The sequence below is a fragment of the Sturnira hondurensis genome, unplaced genomic scaffold, assembly GCF_014824575.4.
Source record: "Sturnira hondurensis isolate 20B ecotype Veracruz unplaced genomic scaffold, ASM1482457v3 Scaffold0010428, whole genome shotgun sequence".
Lineage (NCBI taxonomy): Eukaryota > Metazoa > Chordata > Mammalia > Chiroptera > Phyllostomidae > Sturnira > Sturnira hondurensis.
This window is the reverse complement of record NW_028083059.1, coordinates 24,682,205-24,695,540: the sequence shown is the minus strand read 5'-3', so window position 1 is coordinate 24,695,540 and position 13,336 is coordinate 24,682,205. Positions and strand designations below refer to the sequence as shown.

Genomic DNA, 13,336 nt, shown 5'->3' with positions numbered 1-13,336 from the left:
TGCCTGGGTTGCAGGCCAGTTCCTGGCAGGGGACTCATGAGAGGCAACCATACATTGATATTTCTCTCCTTCTCTCCTTCCCTTCCCCTCTAAAGATAAATAAGTAAAAATTTTTTAAAAATTTAAAAAAAGAATTATGAACTTGATTGCCCAAGGTCTCTAAGTAATACAAAATGATAATTTTTAAATTATTTGGTCATTTTCAAAGTAGGCAGTCTAATAAGGCAACTCATCTGAGGGTACACATTTCCTGGGACCGAAGCCTTCCATTGGGGTGCATGGTGGGGCCGAGTGGCAGCCCAATGGTGCCGTCTGTCTGGGTGCTGAGTGCTTGTGCTCTTGAGCGAGTGTGCCTCTGGGTCCTTCCTGAAGCAGACAGCACAGAGGAGTGGAGGTTGCTGTGGGTGCGAGCAAAACAATTTACTCCCCAGCACACATCGCATTAGAGGGTAGGCTATGATTCTGGGATAAAAAGAGATATGTGCAAAGAAAGGTGTAGAACAGCAACTGGTTGGTTTTCCATAAAGAGATTCCTATTTTTTATTTGTTGTTGTTTTTTCAAAGGATGTGACAGTATTCAAATTAACTTAATACCAACTATTATAATTAGAAAATTACAGTATTCACATCATTTAAGGATGCACTTAAGACAAGACTGAAATAACTAGGTGTTGGCCCGTATTGTCTACTGAATACTCCTCCACCAACAGCACTGCCCGTGGACAAATGCGGTACAGCCAGAGTTAGCAGGAGAATGATAGAGTTTTGGTCTGAGTAACTCAAATGTGGCTGCAACACGAGGCTGAGGTTCTAAGCCATCTTATGATGCTTATGCCTGGTTTTTCCTCTAGAGAGATGGGACCAGGCTAGAGAAAAAGAGAATTCAGAGCTGAGAGGCATCTTCATTTGAGTTTCAACAAAATTCCCTATTTGATCTTCTCTGGTTCCTATTCCTTTTAATTAATCTAAATATCATATTCTTTTAATTAAAAAATACTTTATTGACCACTTTTGTTGATCAGGCATTTTCTTATGCCTTCTGGATTATATTATTTTATGGTACTGGCCCCAAAGAAATAGAGGCCTCACACCTAAGGCAAACATTAAAGTCAATATTTAGAATATTTGGGTAAAAAACCTGGGGAAGTCAAGCAAAAACTAGTAGTTTATGTCTTTAATGGACCTTTCCCTTCCTCATAGGTGAATATAGGACAGATTTATCTCCTTAAGTTATGAGGACTTTTTGCCAGAATAAGGGTCTAGTTAGATTTCCTTTAAGCTTTCTTCACATTTAGTGTAATTGAGATTGCCTATACTTAATTAAGTGTAGCAACTCCAATATAATTATTTTATGAATAATTATATCAGCTGTCTTTTATTTTAATCACCATGCTACATTTTATCTCCATTGGTGACTCTTGTTGTTCAAGTACAGTTGGTTTCATTTCCTCCCATCTCGCCTGACTTGGCTTTGTCCATGTGTCCCTTATATACATTCTTTGATGACCCTTCCCCTGTTTTCCCCCTCTATCCCTCTTCCCCCGCCCTCTGGTTGCTGTCAGTTTGTTCTTTGTTTCCATGTCTCTGGTTATATTTTACTTGTGTTTGTTTTGTTGATTAGGTGCCACTTATAGGTGAGATCATATAGAATACGTAAATTAGCTACACTAATTTTCAAACTTAACACATCACAAACATTTTGGCATAAAAAAGGTGGCAAGTGTGCAATTTTGGAAGCAGACTGTTTCTTATTCCAATGTTCCTTGCCTGGTTAGCTCAGATGATTGGACCATGGGACAAAGCTGATAAAGGTTATAGTTTCCATTTCTAGGTAGGTCAGTTAGCTTTACTCTATTTCATGGTCGCATGAAATGGATAAATGACTTAGAAAGAAAATGTGGATGCATTATTGTGAATTTATCCCCTTTGCAGGAAAATCCACCCATAACACAAGTTCTAGGTTTATGCCAATCTCTGTCATTAGTGTCAGGGTGAAAAAAGAAAAAAAAGAAAGAAAATCCTGACCCTCAAAATACAAAAATTTAATGCTATATAGCTTCTATTTCCATGATGTAACCCAAGGACCTGCCTTTTCTTTTTAGAGTTACGTTTGAGGGTCTCCAGCTGATCGCCTGCCTGCAGTCATGGCAAGCCTGGCGGGAAGCACATGAGGAGGCGTAGTTGTGTTCTCTCTTCACTGGGAAATCACTGAGCAAATTGCTGCTCTTCTGTAAATCACTGTGCTGCATAATGCGCATAGTGAGAAACTATTTCCTTTTTCCATAAAAATTGCAGATAAAGGGTTTCCACAATAAATAACCTGTATTTAAAACAAACCAATTCCTAGAATTTAGAGAACACGACATACTGTTTCTTAGATGGGAATAAAAACAAATACATTTTTATTACTAATATTAAAAAATGATATGTTCTCTGCTAAAGTCAGGTTTTCACTTATTTTATTTACTTTTTTTACTTTTTGAGATAAATGCATAAACACTTCTGAGGGTAAAATAACAAGCTAAGTACTTATTTTTAGAAAGGAAAACAGCTAGTTTTGGAAATCAGAGCACTTTAAGCCTAAGTTTTGTACTGAGAAGAGAACCCCACAATCAGTAATCAACCTAATTGAACATGCTATTGGGAGCAGTTTTTATTGTGCCAAGTCTCATTTACATGTCAGTCTGAAGGGAAGTACCTCAGCAATGCTAATTTTGTGTTAAGGGATAGGCTCCAATTATAATCTATGGCCTTATCCCCACAAACCTTTCTAAGAGGATCACACTCCAGATATGGTGAGCAATGCTGATGCAGCAGAAAGCGTACAAAAGGACAAATGCCTCTGGTCTTTTCCAGGAAAGCTTGGATAGTAGAACGCAAACCTGGCTCATTTCACTTTGGTGGCAGTTAAGATAGACAGGCCAAAGTGGGGAGTCAGCTTTCCCTCAAACAATGAAGTCCCATTTCAGAGCTGCTTTCTCTCTCTCTCTCTCTCTCTCTCTCTCTCTCTCTCTCTCTCTCTCTCACACACACACACACACACACACACACACACACACAAAGGGGGCTTGGAAACAAAAGTAAAACAGGTACTCCTAAATACTAATGAATATTAAGCAGACTTTCCCAAACCTAAAGGTTGTTGACTAATAAAGAGAAAATGCTTCATGATAGCTAAAATTTTAAAATAAGAAATGCAACAGATTCATATTAAAATTAAGCTTCCTTATACCTAGTACTAGCTATAACATCACTAGATTTAAACATCTGATCATTGAATCCACAGTTAAATAAAATTGTGTCGAATCTGCTAAAGATTCAGAAAATGGCATAAATGTGGTTTCATTGTTGCAAATGAACACTTTAAGGAAAAGGTGAAAAGGACTATTATGATTCATTTTGAAGATGAGTAGAGTTAAGAAATGATTTCATCATTTTTTTCCAGCCTTTCTCAACTGTTGTTGCTCATCCAAACCACAGAATACAGAAAATAATTTAAGTGACTATTTTTCCAGTTCTTCCGTGTGTGGGACATAACCAGTACCACTCTAGATACATTGAAGAGATGTCGGTGTATTACATATAAGAATGCTTTAGGGCAACAGGGCTCCATTCTCTCTTGTAACAAAGGTTGATAACAAGTGCATACACAGCAGACCATAAACTAATGTTGGCAAGTTAGCTGGAGTCTAGAAGATGATTTTAGAAAGCAGATGAGTAGACAAGATAAAGGGTGGATTTCCTAAATATAAGTTTTTTTGCATTATCAGAGTTTATTGAGGAAAGTTACACAATTTCCCTCTCCCAAAGGTTTTAAAGACAGGGCTGAGGCTCTTCTGACTAGAACAGGATGAAGTATATAACATCTGGGGCAGAGGTCTTGCCCCACTTGGGAAGAATGTGTTTGGTTCTTCCAGTCTTAGCTCTACAAATGTCCAAGTGGAGGAAGCCCTGGCATTTGAACAAAAACACGCTGATGTACCTAAGAAGTGGTGGGCCAAGATCCTCCTCTTCTCCGAGGAACTCATCTAACAACACAGAGAAATACCCATTTACTGGTGTCAGGGGAGGGGAAGAAAGAAACTTCACAGTAACAGACAGTGCTGATGCTAAAAAAAATTTTGAGCAAAGTGAAACTTTATAGGGTTACTTTAGAAATATCTTTTGTTTTGACTCTAATGTTAATATTTTCTTCAAAATGCCAGTTGAATCTAGAATACTGCTTTGACGACACAATTACCAATATGAACATAAATGATTGTTATTCAGAACTACAAAAAGACAGAGAAGACAAACTAAATAAGGCAGACTCAGTGGAAATGGTTGTAGTTTAAGTACCTAAATGTAACCTGATTTCTATGTCTATTTTTCTGGTGAATGCAAACGAAGGTGAATTCAGAAAAATTCTGAATACTCTAAGTCCTTTTTTTACTACTATATTCTTTTTTAAAAATTACAGCTTACTTTCAATATTATTTTGTACTAGCTTCAGATGCACTGCATAGTAGTTACACAATCGTGTATACTTCACAAAGCGTTCCCTAATCGTCCCAGCACCCAATTGGCATCATACATAGTTATTACAATATTATTGACTATATTTCCTAGACTACACTTTACATCCCCATGACTGCTTTTTTATGAGTTAAATTCCAACTAATTGAAGTCCGACTATACTTTGTTGCCCAGTTATCTTTTATTCAATAATCCACATAATTATGATTCTATTGTAGAACTATTCATAAAGATCACTATTCACTAGTGTGGAATATACATTTAAACTACAAATGATTTCTTCTAATGTTACTTTTTATTATTGTTTATTTTTTATTTTTTTATTGTTTTCTCATTACCATCTGTCTCCCTCATACTCTCCCCCCTGCAATCACCACACTGTTGTCTATGTACATCAGTCCTTTTGTATTTTTGCTCAGTCCCTCCATCCTATAACCTCCCTCCTCCATATCTGCCACCTGCTCTCTATCTATTAATCTGTTTCTATTTTCTTGTTAGTTGCATTTGTTCATTAGATTCCACATTTAAGTGAAATCATATGGTATTTATCTTTCTCTGACTGGCGTATTTCATTTAGTTTAATGTTCTCTAAGTCTATCCATGCTGTAGCAAATGGCAAATTTTTCTTCTTTTTCATGGCCAAGTAGAATTCCATTGTGTAAATGTTTCATTGTCGTTTTATCCACTCATCTACTGATGGACACTTGTGCTGCTTCCATGTCTTGGTGATTGTAAAAACTGCTTCAATGAACATAGGGGTGCTTGTGTTATTTCAAATTAATGTTTTGGATTCCTTCACATATAATCCCAGATGTAGGATCACTGTGTCAAAAAGCAGACCCACTTTTAATTTTTTGAGGTATCTCCATGCTTTCCACAGTGGTTGCACCAGTCTGCATTCCCATCAACACTGTGTGAGGGCTCCCTTTCTTCTGTATCCTCTCTAGCACTTGTTAATTTACGGATGATAGCCATTCTGACAGGTGTGAGATGGTATCTCATTGTGGTTTTAATTTGCATTTCTCTGGTGATTAGTGATGTTGAACATCTTTTCATATGTCTGTTAGCCAGCTGCATGTCCTCTTTGGAGAAGTTTCTATTCAGGTCCTTCCCCCAGTTTTTTTTTAGAGAGGCCAGAAATAAACCCACACCTTTGTAGTCAATTGATATTCAACAAAAGAAGAAAGTACATGCAATGGGCCAAAGGTATTTATTCAGTAAGTGGTGCTGGGAGACACATGCAGAAAAATCGAACTAGACCCCTTTGTTGAGCCACACACAAGAATAAATTCAAAGTGGATTAAAAACTTAAACATTAGACCCTCAAACCATAAAAATCCTAGAAAAAACATAAGCTGTAAAATGTCAGACATTGCTCATAGCAACATTTTATCTGATGTATCTCCCCAGGCAAGGGAAACAAAATAAAAAATAAGCAAATGGGAGGGAGGGGGGAGAACAAGGTGTGGGTTGGGATGGGAGTAATAGACAGAAAACTGTACTTGAAAAATAATTATATAAAAAAATTAAAAATAAGCAAATGGGACTACATCAAACTAAAAACTTTTTGCACTGCAAAGGAGAACATCAACAAATTCAAAAGACAACCCACAGAATGGGAGGACATATTCACCAGTATATCTGATAAGGGGTTAATATCCAAAATTTATCAAAAAACTTACAAAACTCAACATCTAATGTTTCTTTAAGGAGTATTTGGACAAGGCATCCATCACACTGTGGGTACAATCTGCTTTCTTTGGCAACTTATCATCGATGTAAAATGAGAGTCCATATTGATCTTTGCTTATGCAAGCAGTTCACATGAATTCCATGAAACTGCAAGTGAGCAACAAAGGTCAAACTCTGTCTTCTAACAAAATAGTGGTTTGAATATTTGTAAATACTTCTTTTATAATAAGCAAATATGCAAATGTATCATTTAAAGAAGTTTCTATTGTAATGAAGTCAAGCTTGGAACCCTTAAAATAGCCCAAAGATGAATGAGTGCATGAATAAAACTTTGCTTTGCCTAACTGCTGCTCTCTTTTTCATTTTCAGCTATTGAAGAGCAAGAAAATGAATCTGCGTCCCTAAGCCCAGACATCTCCTTAAGTAAGTCACAGCTACATGACTGCCCAAGGGACTCTGGTTGCTATATCTCCTCAGAAAATTCAGATAATGGCAAGGAAGATCCAGAGTCTGGAAATCTGGCTGCCGTGGTGCAGAAGATTGCTATCACAGAAGCCAGTGACTGAGCACATATTCTAAACTCTGCACCTGCAGCTGCATTCCACGTTAACTCTTCGTGAGCTAAAAGATCAAATAAGAAAAAAAGAAAAGTGTTTGCAAATACAACCTAAAGTTAACATGTTTTAATATGAATGATTGTATATAAAAGCTCATATCTCTAAAATTCCCAATTATTGTAAATAATATATATATTTATTATTTTATATGCTACATGTTCATGGGTTGCATGCATGTATTAGAAGAGGTCTATTATAAATCTTTGGTATGTGTCATGTAAGCTCATTTAGCTTTATTTTTTAAGTGCAAAATGATAAATTCTGCACCAATCTCCTCCTGTCTTCATACATGCCAGTTTTGAATTTGTATCTATTATTGAATGAATAGCAGCAGAGTCTGTGTCTGTTTAATCAATTTTCCAAGAAGCATTTACATTTATTTTTATACTTACTGGAAAGGTGTGAATTAATACTGGAGATATTTTTTATCCTAATCACAGTGGGATTTTAGTAATTTTTGGTTGATTTCTTCACTGTTATCTGTTATACAAGTATAGACAATATATTGTCAATTCTGTTTTAGTAAAACTAATTGTAACAATTGTACAGTTGTTTCACCTTTAAGTGTAAATAATTTTAATTTTAAAATTTCCTAATTTTTAAAATAAAATGAACTATGTTCACTTGGTATTTTCCAGACTAGTGTCACTATTTTCATATTAGATATGTAAACAAAATATCTCCTACCAGACAAGGTTTGATAATCAGTTCTCTCTCTCTCATATATCATATATATAATTTCCAGATCAGTGGGTTTCCTGAGCCCCAGATCTGTGTTACCAAAACTTCCTGAACACTTCTATGTATTAGTCAGCCTAAGTTGCCGTAACAAAATACCATAAACTGGGTGGCTTAAACAACAAAAATTTATTTTCTCACTGTTCTACTAGAGTCTAGAAGTCCACGATTAGGTTGCTAGCATGGCTGCGTTCTGGTGAGAGCTCTTTTCCTGGCTTTCAGATAGCACCTTCTTACTGGGTCCTCACGTGGCAGAAAGAGCTAGCTTCGGTGGGTCCACAAGTTGGGTGGGGTGAGGTCTCAAGGAATCACTAGGCAAATAGTGACAACCAGGTTGATGGAGACTCAGATATGGTACTTACCTGCTGGCTCTGTTGGAGGAGGGTTCATCACAGGAACATAGGCCTCTGTCAATTCTATTCTCTGGGAGAAAGCTGCCTCCCCAGACCCTGCCCTGTTTCCAGACACTTCAGTTCCTGTCCCTGCTGCCTTTCAAGCTGCTGTCCCAGTGCTGGAGTTCTGAGTGAGTGAGTCAGAGTAAGTACATGTGTGGTTCCTTTCAAGGGACCACCTGGGACTCCAGAATCCCTCTATCTCACTCAACCTCAATCCCTACTGGTTTTTACAGTCAGAAGTTTGGGGGACTTCTTTTCTCAGTACTGGAACTCTGGGCTGGGAAACCTGCTATGGGGCTGGGACCCCTAGCTTCTCAGGGGTGAACCCCATAGCCCAGACATCCCTCCTGATATTTATCTGCCACACGTGGGTATGGGACCAGTTTGTTCTGCATCTTCCTACCAGTCTCAATGTGGCTTCTCCTTTAAATCCCTAGTTGTAGGACTTCAATTTAGGTAGATTTTAGGTATTTCTGAATGATGGTTGTTCCATAGTTTAGTTGTAATATTGATGTGGTTGTGGGAGGAGGCAAGTACTGCATGTACATACCCTACCATCTTCACCAGAATTACTTTACCTCTCTTTAATAGTACCTACTCCCAGCCAGTTACCAAAAGCAGAAAATCATTTCTCACTTTGTTTCACATATATCTTCTTCACACAGACTCAATGAGTAATCAAGTTCTATGCATCTCACCTTTAGAAATCCTTTCATATTTTTGGCTTTCTATCCATTCCTACGACTGCTGTCTTGCTTTGTAACCTCACAATTACATGTGTGAAATAATGTAATAGCTTTCCAACTGACCCCTGTTCTACAAGCGTCCTTCTTCTTAATCCATCATCCCCAGATCCTACAGAAATACCTGCCCAACATGCCAATCAGATCATGTATTACTCAGCTTGAAATCTTTTGATGGCTTCTCACTGTCTTTAGTATAATATTTAAACTTTCTTCCAGGATATACAAGGTCCTTCTCAGTCACTTTTACCTACATCTATAAGTCATACAATTTTTTCTCATGCTTCTCACTTTACACTCTCCAGCCCTAACAATCTACTTGCAATTCCCTGAAAATTCACCATTTCTTTTGTGAATTTTCTTACATTATCTATTTTTCTGGAATGCTTGCTGCTATTTTCTACATCCAGAAGCCGCCCTCTGTTTTCCTTCTTAAGGTTCACAAAAGTCACTTATTCTGTGAAGCCCTCCAGGATTTCCTTTGATGTTCTCCTTTTTGCATTTCCAGAGCAACCTGTATATCTATTGACTATAGCACCTACACATTATATTTTATCTATTTGTATGACATTTGTCCTCCATGAGATGGTGACTTTCACTGTGGCAGACATTATTTTGTTTAGCCTCCTTAATCCCTGTGTCTGGTACACTGGGTACAGAGTGAGCATTTAGTAAATGTCTACTGGAGTACCTAGAATATAACAATGACTCTCATATAACACATTCCATATTTATATTTTGATCAACCTACTCAACCTATAGGTGAATACTTTCCATTCCATGAAAGGTTGTTTTTTAATAAATAAGACATAAGATCTTAGGACAAATCAGGAAACACAAAGTGTTATTCAAGTGCTGGGGAACAACATTATACTGTAAATCTCTAATGTATTTTTCTACATCCATGGGCTTTAATCCCATAGGCAGAGCCCAGGTCAGGAGTAAAGCACCTGCCTACTTCCCTCTCCACAGCAGGAAAGAGTGTTTCGATTTCAAACTTCCAACATGCTGTCTTCATTGTGCCCCCTCCTGCTATGGTACCGCTCCAAACTGAATATTCTAGGGATGTGTTGGACACACCAGGGCCACTGACGATAATTTTTAAATTTTACTCAACCTGCTGCCTCAGGAAGGTCAAGAGAGTACAATTGAGTTATGAAGATGCCAGGAAATTTTCGGTTCTAAAGAATTAGTTGATTATAAAGTGGTGGAAATCTCTTGTGATGACACTCAGCCCCAATTTCAATCCCTTCAAAATGATGATGTGATATGCAGTCAAGGATCCAGGGAAAAGCTTTTGAGAAGAAGTGCTGCAGAGGCCTTGAGGAAAGGGAAGCAGAAGAAGAGAGACTGGACTCCCGAGAAGAGCAGTGGAGGGAGGAAAGTGGAGACATCACAGGGTTCAAGGTGGTGGAGAGATGCCGCATCAGAGCTCAGCACTGAAGAGGATGCAGGTGAGGCAGAGGTGCACCACAGTCAGGGAGCGCTGCTGCCTTCACAGTGCCAACTGGTCCCCTGCAGCTCCAGCCTCACCATTTTTTTAGATTTTTCTCCTGGCCATGGAAAGATGGATAAAAAGGAGTAGGAAGGTAGAGACTAGTTTAGCGAAAGCTGTAAAGCAGTTCAGGAACTTAGACCTTCTATGGCATGTGGCTGAGAGACATGAGTCTGAACCGTTTAAGGGTGAATGTGAAAGTGGCCCAAGGGTTGATACTTTAATGTTTAAAGATGCTTACAATGGCTTTGTGTGTCTAGTTGAAACTTGGCGAGAGTCTTATTCTCATTTGTTTATTATTCACTCAGTAACATTTAGATATGGGACATATATGCTGCCCAATATTATGCCAATACAGGCCTTTTGGATTAGATAATCTGCATTAAAATTTCCCTGCAGCCTTTCCATTGAAATCACCTGACATTTTCAGTATAGAAAGTTATAAAATCATGCTGGGATGCAATGATGATTTTGATTTCAGGAATATTCAAATTCAGGTATGCTATGATAGTATGCATGGTTATAGAAATTCTATTTCAGGTAAATAGATAAAAATCCTCTTAGTACTTTTCTTTAGAGATTTTATTTTTATTTATTTTAGAGAGGGGAAGGGATGGAAAAAGAGAGGAAGAGAAACATCAGTGTGTGGTTGCCTTTCGTGTGCCCCCTTCTGGGAACCTGGCTTGCAACCCAGGCATGTGCCCTGACTGGGAATTGAACTAGCAACCCTTTGATTCATGTGCCTACAATCAATCCACTGAACCATACCAGCTGGGGCCTCATAGTACATTTTTAATAAAAGCAAAAAATCAGATCATTTAAATTCTGGTTCCTCTCCCCCCATTCTATGCTAATATAAACACAAATATATCTTCACCCTGAAGTTTTTTTTAATCAATTAATTGCCAAGGGAATTAGTTAAGAAATAAAACAGCTTTTAAAACTTCAAAAATGATAGGCAGCTAAAGATGATCAGGTTTTAGAGAACATCCAATTCACTGAGGTTACAGTCAAGTGCCTTGCAACTTCCTGAGTGAGACCAAATTGATGACATTTCATGTTGAGAAACTTCCGTTAGAAGCATAAGTTCTGAGAAAAATAATATGAAGAAATTTTAGATAGTCCATCGTCCCACACATGCACGCACTTCCATCCCCCACAGGCAAAGAAATTGTATAACAAATCGGCATGCAGACTTTAAGTACTCCTTCATGAAGTGGGAAGTCATGCTAAAATTAAGTAAAAGTTGAGAGCAAAAAGAATAAGTGCTAAATATAGGCAAAAGAACAGCCTGTAAATTTGTCCAGTTGTTTGGGGGGATGGAAATAAGACTCAAGTAACTCTCACTTTATGCTACCTCCTATGTCATGAATGAATTCATCTGATCACACCCAATTTTGACATGTACACACAGATTGGAGGTCCTGGTTTGAGGACTGCGTGACTTTGGGCAGGTTACTTATGCTCTGAGCTTATTTTTCTCCTCTACAAACTATAAATACTTGTAGTAATAATATTTCATATGACTATGTTGCTTAAATTAAATAATGTGTGCAAAGCACTCAGCACAATGCCCGCAGATTGTGCATAAAAACTGATGTCTGAACATGAAGTGGAGGCACCACTACAGGCATCTGCTACCACAGCACAGGCACGGACTTGTAGTAGTCTCAGATTTTTCAGACGCAAATTGTCGGAGGGCTTGGATGACTACTGTCCAGCAGCAATGAGAGAGAACTAGCTGATTTAACAGAATTTTGCAGATAAATGACCATTTTGTCATAACAGAATATTTCTTGTTCTACTCTTGACAGTGTAGGAAGAGGCTATGTTTTATTTAGCTTTAATTCCTCATCCTTGACAGGGGATAGAAATAGTCATTTTGAACACGGAATAACTGACTAAATAAATAAATGCCTATACTAATGAGTGACAGTAGCTACTGTTATACGTTGGGCCCTGGTCTTTACAATATGGAATCAGAGCTGATAGTGTTATTGCCAGCAGAGAAACCATTAGAAAACACCCTAAATGTAGATATTTACAAGTTTATGAAACTTATGGGCATTTAGGCAAATGATCTGCCATGGGAAATCGAAGTTCAGAGAGAGGCCACCGAGAAAATGTGAGCTTTCCCTTACTTCCCCTTTTCTCCTTCATCACGCAGACTCTCACATTTGGATTACCAACAGTTAAGGATCAGATGTAGATTATAAATTAAGAATCCACGGGTGAAGAATCTAAAAATGGACATTAGTAAATTCATAGACCTCTTTGACCTTTTGAGTCCCTGGCAGGCCTGAGTTCACCGCACCTTGTCTTCATAGGGAAGGAGCAGGATCCTGACGCATGTGTCTAATGGGATGGTTTTCTTCTCTGAGTTCTTGGGCATGAGGCCAAGTGAATGGGCACGAATCATTCCATTTGCGGATAAAATGGGGTGAAAAGCACTTCTGGCACACTTTGTCCATATAAATTACACTTGTTTGCAATTCATCAACTCCCTCTCTCCTTTATCTCCATATGTAATGTAAATGACCATCTTCCTCTGAAGCTCCATAATGAAGCACAGCTCGAAAATGTGATGGAATCAGCTAAAAGGGAGCAGATGGAAGTTTTTCCCCCCAATATGCATATTCATAAAAAATAGAGAACTCAACAAAAGGAGATACATACGTACTTGTACCCGGGGGCTGCATGAACTTACGTACAACAGTAAGTTGGTTTTCTGAAGCTACTAATTCTTTGAAACTTTACTCATTTACTCCTGCAGAAATCATTAAAAATGTCTCTGGAAATAATGTCTCTCTGTATAACAACAAATAAATTTTCCACTGGATTTTTATTGCATCATAGAATCCATGATTCAGGAAGTAATAGTTAAACAGTTTACTACATAATTATAATTAGAAGGCAAACCATGTAAAAAAAAGCTAAGACTTCAGTGTTCCTTTAGCAATACAGACTGCAAACATCTAAAAGCACACTGTTATACTGGAAAACCTATATAAGGAGAATAGTGAACTGCTTGGATGGCATTTAGCTACGTATTTTTTTAATATCTGATCACTCAGAGGCTAAGGTGGTTCATGCAAATATACTGAGGAAGGAACACAGCTACTAAAAATTTTGTTAAGATAA

General features: G+C 37.9%; 1 protein-coding gene across 1 annotated transcript in view; it reads left to right on the top strand.

The window, feature by feature from the left end:
* Positions 1-7,461, top strand: part of SAMSN1 (SAM domain, SH3 domain and nuclear localization signals 1) — a 48,874-nt gene extending 41,413 nt beyond the window's left edge. The window contains exon 8 of the mRNA XM_037059039.1: positions 6,577-7,461. Coding sequence (XP_036914934.1) covers positions 6,577-6,773 — 197 coding nt within the window. The 3' untranslated portion in view covers positions 6,774-7,461. The remainder of the gene's footprint in view (positions 1-6,576) is intronic.
* Positions 7,462-13,336: the final 5,875 nt, after the last annotated feature.